Source organism: Solanum verrucosum, unplaced genomic scaffold, assembly GCF_900185275.1.
Source record: "Solanum verrucosum unplaced genomic scaffold, falcon-dt-bn FXZP01000284.1, whole genome shotgun sequence".
Classification (NCBI taxonomy): Eukaryota; Viridiplantae; Streptophyta; class Magnoliopsida; order Solanales; family Solanaceae; genus Solanum; species Solanum verrucosum.
In genome coordinates, this window is record NW_026019936.1 from 758,014 (window position 1) to 773,699 (window position 15,686).

General features: G+C 34.0%; 1 protein-coding gene across 1 annotated transcript in view; it reads right to left on the bottom strand.

The window, feature by feature from the left end:
* Positions 1 to 15,686, bottom strand: part of LOC125835628 (uncharacterized) — a 201,324-nt gene that overhangs the window by 4,879 nt on the left and 180,759 nt on the right. Inside the window, 10 exon segments of the mRNA XM_049514738.1 lie at positions 86 to 168; positions 274 to 333; positions 430 to 480; positions 1,579 to 1,629; positions 2,978 to 3,025; positions 3,028 to 3,057; positions 3,059 to 3,135; positions 3,274 to 3,345; positions 3,443 to 3,516; positions 4,461 to 4,568. Of these exon segments, the coding sequence (XP_049370695.1) occupies positions 86 to 168; positions 274 to 333; positions 430 to 480; positions 1,579 to 1,629; positions 2,978 to 3,025; positions 3,028 to 3,057; positions 3,059 to 3,135; positions 3,274 to 3,345; positions 3,443 to 3,516; positions 4,461 to 4,568 (654 nt within the window).

The following is a 15,686-nucleotide window of genomic DNA, read 5'->3' on the forward strand; positions in this document are numbered from 1 at the left end:
TGGTCCCAAAATGGACAGGTAGGATAGTACAAAGATCTCACTTCACATAGAGAACAGAAAATGGAAAAAAGAAGAAGAGATTTACGCTGCAATCTTCTTAATAACAGATTGTGTTGAAGACTTGGTGTTTACAGCTAGAAATGGATACAAGCAAATGCAGTATGCCACCTAGAAACCAAAATAGAAGTATCAGAATGAGAATTAGGATTTTGATAAAAAGAGGCATAATAATGAAAAAGATTATACATAATATAAAGAAGGCATTCTCATCACCTTTCCTTGAAATCTTTTAAAAATGTCTAGAGATATGTATGATCCAATAGAATGACCAACCTAAGAACGGAAATCAAAATCAGCCAATAGCATAGGTTAATATTACAACACATGAAACTTCTAACACAACCAGAAACTGAGAATCTGAATATCTACCAGTACTATAGGAACTTCGACATCCTGAAGCTCATGCTCTATGAAGTTTATCTGGAAAAGAAGATTTAAAACAAATTAAATCAAGAATGCAGATAGTGGGTAAGTTCTGTTGGGAGCACCCCTGCAAAGTGAGGCGCATGACGTACCACAAGAAGAAGGCTCACGCCTATTGAAACTTAAAAAATTAGAGGTGATTTTGACAATCCCATTGTTTTTTCTAAATCCCTCTTCGTTAATACTCAAATTCTTCCAACACCAAAGAAAAAGATACCTAACTCGTAACATCAGGGCTGATCAGCGACCCTGAACCTGAAGAAATCATCCTCAGACTAGTCCTAGCGACTTTGGCATGATCATCTTGCTTTACCCTTTCCTTTTTCTGTCACATTAGTTTTTGGATTTTCATTTTTTTGTGCCTTGGACATGTTATTTTCTTTGATGTTGATTCACCTTCTATTTTCTGCTTTTTTCTGGTTGAAGAATGCAAGAAAGCATCAACTACATGTTCAAAATTTAAATTCATGTGGAATGTGACTTTGGAAGAAGTACAAGTTGTTGCATCCGGAAGTGGTAATATGGGTAGTTAATCTGGTTCTATAACTATGGCAACTCCAAAGACTAGACATCTGATAGATGACTTTGTTAGTGCTAAAGCAAGAGCAAGCTACTTCGAATTCCAAAGTAGGATACTTTATACAAATCCTATTCCTATTCCTTGTTTGAAATTGCACAAATCCTATTCCTACTACAATATTAATTATTGAAATGTAAAATTGAATACTGATGGGACTTATTCCCAGTGGATTACGCATTGCCCCAAGCCCTCAAACACCGATATAGACGTTGAACTTCCATATTCAAAGGAAAAAAAAGAATATTTCTGAGAAAGATAGATGAAGCTAATCCAATAATGAGTATGAGTAAAAACCGCTCTTGACTACATCCTTCAGCCACAAAATGAATGGTAATTTCAACTTTCCATTAACATAGATATAGCACTAATGAGGAAATATTAGTGCTATTGGTACCCTACCCATAAAAGAATTGCTAATGATATGCTTTTGACCATCCCATCAGCCACACCCCGTCCCCGAAAAAGAAAGGATTTCTTTTTAAAAAAAATAATCTAAAATGAGGTAAGAAAATTACCTTGTGATCTGTTTGTTCTTGCAGTGAGAACAACCTTCCGCGCTCCCAATTCTAGCAATTGGAACAAATCATGCAACTATGTTAGCCATGCAGTTGTTGGGGTATTAGTGCCAGCTGAAAGTGTAAAACAAGATATTAACATACACCAATGAATATTCATCTTTAAAGACTATCGAGTCAGTCTATGACAATTTTAGTTCAATCAAATTGTGAACTAAATTCAAGGGTTACAAGGAGTAAAGATAACAGAAAGGAAGAACAAATGCCAGAGGCCCTTACGGCAACTCAAAACTGAGACTCCATTTTATCAAATGGATATCACATGTTCCAATAGAATGATGTGTGCAACCTAACTTGCACAGCAATACCAAAGCTTCATTATGACTTAGCTCACTGCATCCTTTTTGATAGACAGTCTTTTAGTTTCACATAGATTCATATTGAAAGCTAATGGAGTTCAGAAGTTGTAAGCTGGTGCAACTATTTCCATACCATGTTAGTCTCCTCGATGCTTGTACTTAAGAAGAGGTTCTAGTTCATACGATGATCCCTTGTCATGGATAGAAGAACAGTTGATGCACACATATCTGAAAGACACGAGAGTGTATATATACATGATAGACATGTCTCACTGGTCTCCAGTCTTTTAGTTCAAATATTCTTGAATTGACTACTTATACATATTAATTAGGGTACTTTTTAGGTTTTGTAACTATTCCTACTTTTTTCTCCTGCAAAAGAAACTGTCTATTATGAAATATAAATACTTGGCAAAGACTAGGAATCTCAACCAGTTGTCCTATGAATTTTTATCCCAAGAAGCAGGAATAAAGCTTAGGAATAAAGAGTTAAGAGAAATAGTTATAGTAGGAATTGAACAATGTAAATTTTGAGACAAAAGTTACACGATGCAAAAATATATTTAACCAAGTTTCTTTTCATACTTTTTACAACTTCAAAGCATCAAACTCAATTTTAAAATCCTTATGGGTGGACTATCTGCATATGATCCTCCTAACTCCCCTTTACTAAAGGAGCTTCATAAACTCCAGAGAATTTTCAGTAACCAGTAGGTTGTGAATGCGTGTACAATTGTTCCTGGTATGTATCTGATTAAAGGGTTATGGAACTATGTGGTAAGGGTAGGTGCAACTTTTTGCTAATTTGTGAAGAATTTTGATGAATCCAAGTGAAGCTCTCATTCCCATATTGCACCCATTTGACTCAGAAAAGTAGCCATTGTAACATGGTACTCAAAAGAATAAGGAGGTGGTGAAGACAGGTACTAGGCAATGAAGGGGATGACAAATCATGGAGGTAAGCAACAAATACATGGTGTTTGCAGTTTAAAGGTTATTGCGATAGTCAAAATGTTTTTATGTCTTGAAATAATGCTTACTTCATTAAGAACATGGGAACTGAAGAAAATGAGGGTGATCTTAGACAAATAGAAGCAAACTTAAGCTGAGTAGGGAGGTTAATGAACCAGCCACCAGTATTCAAACTAATGTTGGCCTAAATGCATTACCTTTTCTGTTTGGGCAATGTGCGAGATTGCTGAAAGCAACAAAAAGAAAATGGAAGCAATTAGTACAAAAGTTCAGATTTTAAAACCACAAATGAGTATTTCTAGCTGATCAGGAATCTCGCTATTCAAGATGTTAATAGTCTAGTAGAGGTGAAACTGTATCTTGCCTGTCACAGATGCAGTTCCATCCAGCAGATCATAGAGTGATTCCAGAAAATCAAGATAAAATGAGATAACACCTGCAGCAGTATCAACATAGTTTAGTTACCGTAATCACTTTACTAACACGTAAAGAAACATAGATTCAGTGGCTTACAAAATACAAACTATAACAACCTGGATTTCCAGGAATAAACAAGACATGAAACTTCGGGTCCTTGGCATGAATTTCCAGCAGATCCATCTTATAACTGACCCAGCATTACATGCACAAGATGAGAAACCAATAGTTTCACATGCAAATAAATGTACAAAACCCACACTAATAAACACTAAAAACATGATTTGATCTTCAATCAGCTGCTCATTTCTCATAAGTAAAAGGCAGTTGGATAGTAAGTAAAATACCAATCAGTTTGGTATCATAGTAATCCATGAGAGTACCAAAATGCTATCTCAGCTATCCTACCTTACTACTTCCTCCGTTCCACTTTGTTTGGCACTATTTCCTTATTAGTCCATTCCAAAAAGAATAACATATTCTTATATTCCTTAAAGGATAACACTATTATAAACCAGAGCTTTTTAAATCGAAAATATTTTGAAAATGCTTCAAGAAATCCTAACAAAAAGAAAAAACATAACTTTTTACTCTCAACTACAACATATCAAAGCATCCCGTGTGGCCTAGTGGTCCATGAAAGTGGGGTAAGCACCATGAAGACACAAGTTCAAATCCCAATAAAGACAAAACACTAGTCGAGGTGCGCGCAAACCAGCCTAGATACCACGATTACCAAAAAAAAAAGACTACTACATATAAAAAGAGATGCACAAAACATAAAGGATGATAATTTCTACACCAAAAGACTAGATTTTTAAAATATAAATTCACTATACACAATGATAAATGTACTTCAAATTGAAACTCCAACAATCGAGTCTATATTAGCAGTGTCTATTACCCCTATCTATCTCATCACATTCACGAACGGATCTAGGGAGACTCGAACCCCGAAAAATAACATTTTGCAAATATATACATATACATAAGCTCAAAACTACTTCTTCGTGTGCTTACTTCTTTATATTATGAAAACCCTGATTCCGCCACTAATCGTATTTACCCATCTCACTAACAATATAAATGAAACAAATTAAGAATCAAAAAACACAGCTGAGAATGCAATAATACCCTGAAACGTTACAAAGCCGAAAATTTGCACGCTTTCTTGTATCAATTAGACTCAAATTTTCTGAACCCATTTGTGAATTTCTGCACTTTGATGAAATTCTTCTCCTGAAATACAAAAACCCAGAAAAAAAAATGTCATTAATTATCGAATATATATCAGGAAAAGCGAAGAAAATACGAATTCGATGTTTATTTACATAGTTTTTAAAAAAAATGGCTATCAAATCCAACAAAATTGTGAAATTATTTGAGATTTTTAGAGAATTTGTTGAACCGGCGAAGTAGGAGAGAGTTCGAGTAATGGGAGAAAGATGATGAGCAATAACCATGGAGACTCATTAAAGTGTTTCTAATTTTTTATCATTTGTTTTATATCAATAAAATCACTCAATTTAAGACATTTATCTACAAAAATCATCCAACTACATTTATTATTAAAATCAATTTAATATAACAAAATAAATAATTTTTTAGGCCATATAAACATGAACCCCATAAATAAATAATTTTTTAAAAAGCCATTTTATCCTATTTACCAATGATTCAGTTCTCTGTTCCCAGTTACAAATGAAAAAAATTAAATTTTGGGTCATATTCACAAGAGATCCACTATCACATTACAACCAGCTAGCAACATAAATGTAATGAAATTCTATAAATCACATCAAGGAATTGAAAATAAAAACTACACGTTATTACTCATTAATTGTTTTGGGTTACTACACGTTATTACTCATTAATTGTTTTGGGTTATACACTATATTACTCATTTGTTTATATTATAATTAAATTAATATGTTTGTATATGGAGACTGGAGTATCTAATCAAAGTAATCAATAGATGGCTTATGTGTTGCTAGTTGAAAATATAAAATTTCAATTTGTGAAATTCATATTTACATGGCATATAAAATAATTTTATTTGTTATGTCGAATTTATTTTGATAATAAATTAGATAAAAAAAATATAATGTGTTTTTGATCATTTATTATGTCTTGTTAAATTTATTTAATGAAAAATGTTGTTGAGTGATTTTATTGATATAAAATGAAGTTCAATGACTTTATTTGATAAATTCTCATAGTTCAATGGTCTTTTAAGATATTAACTCTTTTATTTACTTATAAGTCTCTTAATGGGTCTGAATAGATCTGAATGAATCAGATCTGTAACATAGTTTTAACATCATTCACACTCAAAAATAAGACTCCCGTCTTAATTAAATACATCAGAACAAGTCACTTTGTTTTCTTATTTAATTAATGTTAATTACATGCTTACCATTATAATTTATTTTATTCTTATTAACTTAATATACGCCTTTTACTTTCATAAGTCTATATATATATAAAGCTGAATATATATTCGCTGATGTGACACCCTCCAATGATCAGCATTTACAATTATCTATTTTTATCTTTTTCTGAATTATTTCTGATTTTTTACCTCAAAATAAATACATAAATGAGTAAAAATATCACACTAAATAGGACTAATTACTAACTGCTACAGTCCAAAACGTGCAGCCCAAACAGTTTACAACTCAGCCCACTAACATCACATTAATTACCCAATTGAATAGGTTAGGTTATGAGCCTCAAAAGAATCTATATATATCTAAAGCTAAAAAAAATATGTTATGTGACACCTCTCTTTGGCCAAGAATCCTATTTTTTTATATTTTTTTTTTATATTTTATTTATTTATTATTATTTTACAAATATGAATGTGCTAATTACTATTCCTTTCATTTATTCATATTCTTTATTATAAATTTTAATTGTCTTTATTTTTATTATTCTCATGACTTTTCATGATCATAACTCCTAAATTTTATTAATAGTCATGTTCATGTTTGTATTTGGTATTCCCTATTGTAATCTTATAAATAGGGGCATTGTAATTTTTTCTTACAAGAAATGATCAAATCTATATAGTATATATATGTGTGTAAAGCTCTCAAATTTATGGTGAAGATGATTTGAGATGATTCAGCTAAAAGAAAGGTACAAGTATTCTATATTTCTTTTTCTTTTCGATCATCATAATATTATTTTGAATTTGGTATTTATTTGATTTGATTATAGGTATCTACAAAAAATACAAAGAAAACAGATGGGTCGATGATAAGAAATTGTAAGCAATTCTTCTCAAACTCTCTTTTATATTTATTTCCTTTTTCTTTGTATGTTTGACTAATTAAACAAGTTATACTCCTTGATCATAAGTTTTGCTAAGTGATAAATATATGAGGTATTCAATTATACTCTTACTTTATTGTTAATTTTTTTTTAAAGAATTTCTTTATCTTGCAGTATTTGGAGAATGGAGGAGGAGGGGGAGATAGAAAAATGAAAATTTATCGAATGGGTTAAAGATAAGAAATTGTAAGCATTTTTTCTCAAACTCTCTTTTATATTTATTTTTCCTTTTCTTAGTAGGTTTGACTATAGAAGTGATACTCAATTCATCATAAAATTTGCTAAGTGATAAACATAAGAGGTATTCAATTATACTCTTATTTTATTGTTCTAAGTTTTTTTTTAAAAAAGAATTTATGTATTTTGTAGTATTTGGAGAAGGGAAGAGGGAGGATAAAAGAAAAGTGAAATTTTATGATAAAATTAAATTCTGAACTTAATTACCTCACTAACTATACTATTTACTTTTTCAAAACGGCTCCCTTCCACGATCTTTCAATTATTGTGACAATTCAAGTTGTCAGTCATTTCACACAAGTACTATATATATGGAAGCATTTTTTTCTTTTCAATTATTTAGTATTTCACACATGTACTATATATGGAAGCATTTTTTCCTTTTCAATTATTTTTCATCTAATCTAAGTGAATTATGTATATTTATTTATATAGTTCTTATCATTGTTTATTACATGTGTTTTTTATTGTATGAATTTCATTTTGATTTGTAATTTCATGATTTTTCTACATTGCTTCGTCTAAATATGTTTATAAATGGTCATTTAAAATGATCACCACATATCATCCCAACTATTACAAACATATTACTGGAGGATTGAATTCAAGTGGTGTTAAATTGTGGGGAAAAAATTACTTTTGATGTTCGATGAAATATCATAGAAAAATCATGTGAATTGCTTCAAAAAGAATTTGTCGATTATGTTGCAAAAGAATATCTTTGTAAGGTATGACTTCTTTGGATTTGATGAAGGAGAAAATTTGAACTTTCCATTTCAAGAATCAAACGTGGTCGTTGAACTTTTGTTACCTTTAAATTTTACAATAAGTTTTTTTTTCGGTTTTATGGTGCGTAACTGATGGATTATAATTTTATTGGTTACTTATTTATTCATAATATTACTCCTTATTTGAAGAGACATATGTGTTCTTACCTAATAGTTTTCAAATTTCTTAATTATTTATGTCGTGACATTTGATTTTCATGATCGTATTGGAGGTTTGATTAGGAACATGAACGGATGATGGAGCATATTGTCTATTTAAGTGTAAAGGCATAAATTTTTAGGTGTTCTTAGTACATGTTTTAGTAGGTCATTTTATTGGTGGTGCAGCTACTATTTATTTGTGAATATTTGGTGCAGGAAGTTCTAGCATTTTTTCGAGCGGATGCAAATCATCTGCTTACGCAATAAAACAAGAATGACAATATTCAATAGATTTTTGCATATTTCACTTATTTGTTATTGCTTTGTTTTATCGTACCATAATTTTTTACCTGTGAGGGTATGTAATAACTTATACTCCTTCCTTTTAATTTGTTTTGTCTTATATTTTTTTTAATCTATTTCAAAAAATAAATGTCTCTTTCCCTTTTTGGTACATTATATATATCTTTAATTTAAGATTATAAAATTCAAAAATAACTTTCTTAAATTTCTTATCGAGTCAAAAAGAGACAATCAATTTGAAATGGAGGGCGTAGAAGAAAGGAAAATATGGAAAGGAGATGCCTTTATATATTAACCTGAAGACATTTCCAAGTCTAATTTTGTGATTAGTTGATGACAGATACATTTGTGTAAAGTTTTTTTTAGGTTATGAATTTTTCATAAAAAGAATAAAGATTTTTATAGTGCAAAAAGAAACAGGAAAAAAAGAGGAAGCAAAGGACGGTGGAGTTGAAAAAAAGTAGGAAAACATATTAGAATAAGGAAAACATGTTCTTACTTAACTGGGGAGAAGGTGACAAATCTGAAATTGAATTTATATCTATTTACTTGATGATTCTAACATCATTATTTTGCTAAGAAGGTAAAAAGCAAAATTGATCTATTAATTTTTATCCTTATATTTTATTTATTTTTATTTTGAAAATGTTTTCCTTTCTGATTTTAATTTTCATTCTACTAACATGTGTATTCTCATTTTTCAATAAAAAGATTTTGTGTTCTTACCTAATCGGATTCGGGGAGAAGGTAAAAGGCCTGGAATTTTTTTTAAACTATTTATTGGATGATTCCGACGTCGATTATTACTAAGAAGGTAAAATCAAATGAATTGTTTTATAAAATATATAATTTATTGTGATAAAGAATATACTATCCTTATTTTAAAAATATTAAATTTATTAAGTGTTCTTTTCTCTCATCATTTTAAAATACTCTCTATAATATAATTTAAATATGTGATAATTTAATTAAAATTGATTGGAGAGGAAATATTGATTCCTTAATGATCGCTCGTAGTGTGGTCAAGTTTCCTAGTTAATCAATATATTTGAATTGATAAGCACTCCCATGGTATAATATTTAGCACGATTCTAGAAAATAAGAAAGTATTAATTATTTGTTGGATAACAATAACAAATGTCTATTATAAAATAAAATGTTTTCATAAACAATATGTTACTACTCTATATAAACTATTTTACATTGCATTATATTAGATTCTCAATATTTTTGAGTGCAAAGAATAGCCATATTAATGATGTAACTTAATGTTAAATTCTTAAGAGATAAATCATATTACCTTGTTACAATAAAAATATTCAAAATATTATTTTCTATAAAAAAAAATTATTTTACTAAAATGAGATTTTTATAATATTTTATTGATATAGCGTTTAATTTCACATGTATATTCAGATATTGAAAACAAACAGTCCTAATAATTCAGTGTTCAGATTCAGAGACAACATCTTAATATTCAAATGTGTATTCAGATTCAGACGTCTTAATCTTAATGAAAACAAATGAGGCCTTAAACTTATATAAAATTGAACTGATAGACACATTCGTCCTACATGACACCCTACATGACAATTTTGTGTCCTATGTGGTGTCATGCGTGTATTATGTCATGTAGGGCATGTGTGTCTACTTGTTCAATTTTATACAAATTTAAGTGTTTTCTTGTACACATTCAAATTTGAATGGCATAGTTGTCCACTGAAGCTAAGTTAAGGGAATATTTATGTATTATGCCTATTAAAACCTAGTGCAAATTTGAGTAATTCGCTCCTAAACTAGTAGAAATTTCGTAAGCTTACCCTACATGCACCCTAGTCCCTACATATAGTTTCCCTCCTCATGTCCCAAGATCCAAGTCAGATAGAGTTGGGGGATTCATTTGAACCTTGTTCAATAAAAAGTCGTCACGTTTATATATAATTAAAATTATCTTTTAGGTATATATAGTAGATATTAAACTCTCTAGAATATTTACTTCTACATAATTTGAATTTTTTTTAGTGAAAATTATGATTTCATTTCACATTTAATATCTATATTGTAACTTAACTAATCTGAATTCGTGCATTACGTGACCTATTTTTGTGTACTTAGTTGAGGATATTGTTCGTCCCACCTGTCATTCTCCAAACTCCAAACAACTTTTATTTTTCTTATATACAAATTTTGTCTTACTAAGTAGGCGTTTGGCCATGCGATACCATATCACGATATGGTATCGTGAGATGGAATCAACATTTGGACATGCAATTTTACGTTGATTCCATCTCATGATTCCATATCATGATATGTGATTCCATATTCTCCAAAAACCATGATATGGAATTATATGAGAATTCCATATCATGATTTGAGATATTTTAATACAAAAATTGATTCACGAGTTTATATTTTGTTAAAACAACCCCACATTTATATCTATTAACCATTTATTTCATATGTAAATAAATTTTATAGTCACATCATTACTTTTTAAAATTTATTATTCTCACCAACATAAAATTTATTATTCTCACCAACATATAGTCTTATGTGCTTGTGATTTTGATATGCGATTTACCTTTATTGTTGCTGGTTGGGAATGTACTGCACATGATAGTAAAGTACTTGAGAATGCACTTGTTGAACCAACGTCACAATTTCCATTTCTGCCACATGAAAACTTTAAATTACATCCTTAGAATAAATATTATTTATTTACACAAAGCTGTCTCATTTACGTCACATATTGAAACGACCCCAAAAATGCCCGAAAATGTGCTTCGAAAACACCTAAAATTGTAATTTCCATATATCTCAAAATCCGTGCATCATTTCGGAAATTCGACTTCATATTCTTATTCAGGGGGTCAAATTGAGTGGGAAATGAGTCTAACCCGAATTTTAGAACAACCGTATCAAAATTCGAAAATCGCAAAAAATGCGATTTTGAGGGTCAACTTTAAAGGGGCATATCTCTCAGAACACAAGGAACTGGAAGGAGCTCAAACTATCAAAATTAAAGCTCTGTGAGTTAGCTTTCCAACGCAATTTGTTTCACCTCATTCCGAGTTAGGATGAAGGAGTTATGACCATTTTCGTAAAACCTGTCCGGCAGAAAATGCAAATTCCAGTAGCCGAAAACACTGTTCACCCGCCTCAATTTTTCTTCTAAGTGTTGGGACGTTTTTATAAAAAGGGGACATATCCATACTTAGTCATTTAACTTCAAAACATCCAAAAAAAACTCTCTCTAAACCCTCTCCAAAAATTCCACCAAGATCATCAACCAAATTCAAGGATCCCAAGCTTTAATTCCGGATTCAAGATTCAATCTCAAGCAATTCTCCATTCCAATCTTCATCAAGAATTCTCCAAAGTTGAGGTATGTGGGTTGATTGTGGAAACCTTCCTTTCCACAAGTCCAACCATTTATCCTCTATTTTACTTCAAGTTTATGGGTCCTTATGATCATTTATGAACTCTTGAATTATGGAATTATTACTACACATCCTATTATGGTCTATTTTTGTATATTATCATGAAATGGAATGATTATATGATGTTTATGGTTTTCATGCCTCAATGATCAAATTATGAAGGTTGTTATATATGTATATATATATGTATGTTGTTGGTGGGCTGTTTTATATGGATTTTGAAATTGGTTGGACTTAGTACTCTTGAAACACATGATTTTATTTACATGAACAAGTAGCCCACCATATGTTTGATAAAATGCCATTTATAGAATTCTTATGAAATGGAAGGTCCAATGTACGTCCTATGAGTCGGATGATTATATAAGTATTGAAATGATGATGAAATGGATACATGTATATGATTTTCTCTATATAGTGTGTGAGTCGATCAAGCCTAGCTCGGGGGGTTGTAGGCCCGGGTAACCGTATCAAGGGGTTGGTACCTTGATTGCCTAGTACGGGGGGTAGTAGGCCCGTATAACCGTATCGAGGGGTTTGTACCTTGGTTGCCTAGTACGGGGGGTAGTAGGCCCGTATAACCATATTGAGGGGTTTGTACCTCTTTCGCCTCTCCAAGGGGGTGGTAGGCCTTGGAAATACTATATTGATGGTCACTCACTACACATATACTATGTCCTACTAAATATGATTTTTATATAAGCATCATTATACATATCATCTCATTAATATGCTATCTATCGGGTACGATTATGCATTTTGCCTATGATGTCCATCCCTTGTTGCATTGCATTGCATCCCATATACTTAGTACATTCAAACGTACTAACGCATACTCTATGCCTACATGATGTCACCATGTAGGGACCGGAGCACCGCTTGACCCTCGTCCTCCGCGTGGCTAATACGATTTTCTATCAAGGTTATTGGTGAGTCCTCCATTCCGGGGACGTTGCTTATGATCTTTTGCTATGTATAAGACTTTTCCTTTTAGTTATGTTTTGACTATGAGGGTGAGCCCAGTTGTTTGTCTTGGCCCCCGCTAAAGTACCTATGTTTAGAGGTGGTGTTGGACAAGTTGTGTATTATGTTTGAGCTTGATTCATCTATGGTATTTATGTATCATTTCTTTTTTTTTTTTCTTGCTCCCTTAGTCCCGATTTCCCCCTTGATTATGCTTATCGCGTATGGTCATTTTAATTGCTTCCGCGACCAATGATGTGTAAGATACGCTATGAGGCTTGTTTGGGGTTCCTTCGGGTTCCCCATTCGCCGGTCACGTCTATGCCCTAGGCTTGGGTCGTGACAAACTTGGTATCAGAGCACTAGGTTGATAGATCCTCGGAGTCCAACACACCGCGTTGATTAGAGTCCGATTCATGGTTGTGTTGTGCACCACAATTATGAGTAGGAGGCTATGAGACGTTTTAGGAAATGTTTCCCTTCTTCATGTTCTAAGTCGTGCGGTAGAGTTGAATTAAGTTCTTTTTTTCCCTAACGGTTGTTCTTTGCTATGCTAGATCATGCCTAATACAAGAGGAAGACGAGCCCGCGCACCCGAGGAACAACCGACCAATGGGGATCTTCGGGATGCCCTTACTTTATTTGCACAAGCTATGGCTAATCAAGCCAACCACGGGGCCCAAACCCCTCAGGCTCCTACCCCGGCATCTCGGGTGAGAGACTTCGTGCGGATGAATCCCCCGAAATTCTATGGGTCTAAGTTAAATGAAGACCCTCAAGAGTTCATTGATGAAGTCCTCAAGATATTAGCTATCATGGGCGTGAAGTCAGAAGATAAGGCGGAGTTGGCGGCCTACCAACTAAAAGGGGTGGCCCAAATATGGTACAACCAATGGAAGGAAGAGAAGGGGGTAAACTATGTGGTGCATTGGGAAGAGTTCAAAACGGCTTTCCTTAATTGATTCTTTCCTCTTGAGCTTAGGGAAGCCAAATTGGTGGAGTTCATGAATTTAAAACAAGGGTCTATGAGTGTGAGGGAGTATGCCCTCAAGTTTAACCAACTTTCAAGGTATGCTCCACACTTGGTTGCCGACTCACGGTCTAGAATGAACAAATTCGTGATGGGTGTGTCCGACCTAGTGAGTGAAGAATGTCGGTCCGCAATGTTGATTAGTGACATGGACTTGTCCCGCTTGATGGTCTATGCCGAACAAATGGAGGAGGAGAAGTTGAGGAAGAGGAGGGGTCATGAGGCCAAGAGGGCCCGTTTTGAGGGCAAGTTCCAAAGTAGAACGGGAGGCCGGTTTCATCAAGGTCAAGGGTCTTCTCATGCGCTCCATAAGGGGTTTGCCAATGATGTTCCAAGGGCCCAAGGTGTTAGGGGTATGGGTCCTATTGATGTATGTCCGAAGTGTGGTAAGGGCCATGGTGGCCCGTGCTTGAGAAATACCGGTGCTTGCTATAGTTGTGGGGAAATGGGGCACAAGGCAATGGATTGTCCTCGAAATCGCAACAAGGGTAAGGAGGTCCGTCCACAAGGTGCCAATGCGGTTCCTTTGGGGAGAGGGGGCCGACAAGATGGTGCCCCAAGGCACAATCGATTTTATGCTTTGCATGGGAGGCAAGGGGTCGATGAAGTCCCCGACGTCGTTACCGGTATGTTGAAAATCTTTGACTTTAATGTATATGCATTAATTGATCTGGATGCCTCTCTTTCTTTTGTCACCCCCTTTGTTGCCAAAAAGTTTCATGTTGAGCCCGACTTGTTGCATGAGTCATATAAGGTGTCTACTCCTATTGGTGCATATATGGTTGTTAGGAAGGTCTATAGAAATTGTCCTATTTGCATCTTGCATAAAATATTGCCTTGTGATCTTGTTGAGTTGAACATGGTCGATTTTGATGTTGTTCTTGGGCTGGATTGGTTGCATGCATACTATGCTTCCATTGATTGTAGAACCCATAGGGTCAAGTTCCAATTCCCAAGTGAACCCATTCTTGAGTGGGAGAGCCAAAATGTGGTAGTCAAGGGTAGGTTCATCTCTTGCATTAAAGCCCGTAAGTTGATCTCTAAGGGGTGTCTCTATCACCTTGTGAGGGTTAGGGATGTGGAGTCCAAAACCCTTCCTATAGAGTCGGTTTCGATCGTAAATGAATTCCTTGATGTCTTTCCTAATGACCTTCCCGGTGTTCCTCCCGAAAGGGAAATAGATTTTGGCATAGACCTCCTCCCCGATACTCAACCCATTTCTATCCCCCCTTATCGTATGGCCCCGGCGGAGTTAAAGGAGTTGAAGGAACAATTGAGGGACTTGTTGGAGAAGGGTTTTATTAGGCCTAGCCAATCACCATGAGGTGCACCGGTGTTGTTTGTGAAGAAGAAAGATGGGTCCCTTAGGATGTGTATTGATTACCGGCAACTCAATAGGGTCACCATCAAGAATAAATATCCTCTTCCTAGGATTGATGACTTGTTCGACCAATTGCAACGGGCTAGCCACTTCTCTAAGATTGATCTTCGGTCCGGGTATCATCAAGTGAAGGTGAGGGAGTGTGACATTCCCAAGACAGCCTTCCGGACTAGGTATGGGCATTATGAATTTGTGGTCATGTCCTTTGGGTTGACCAATGCACCGGCTATCTTCATGGACCTAATGAATAGGATCTTTAAACCCCACCTTGATTCCTTTGTTGTGGTCTTCATTGATGATATTTTAATATATTCGCATAGCGAGGAAGAACATATGGGTCACTTGAGGGTTGTGTTGCAAAGATTGAGAGAGGAGAAGTTGTATGTCAAGTATGAAAAGTGTGAATTTTGGTTGAGGGAGGTTGCCTTCCTAGGTCATGTGGTGTCGGGGGATGGTATTAAGGTAGATCCTAAGAAGACCGATGTGATTAGAAATTGGCCTAGGCCATTGACCCCGTCGGATATTAGGAGCTTCTTGGGCTTAGCGGGTTACTATCGGAGATTTGTGAATGGGTTTTCTTCTATTGCTTCTTCCATGACTAAGTTGACACAAAAGAAGGCTAAGTTTGAGTGGACCGACGAGTGTGAAAGGAGTTTTCAAACCTTGAAAGATAAACTTGTGTCCGCTCCTATATTGTCACTACCGGATGGGCTTGAGGGATTCGTTGTGTATTGTGATGCT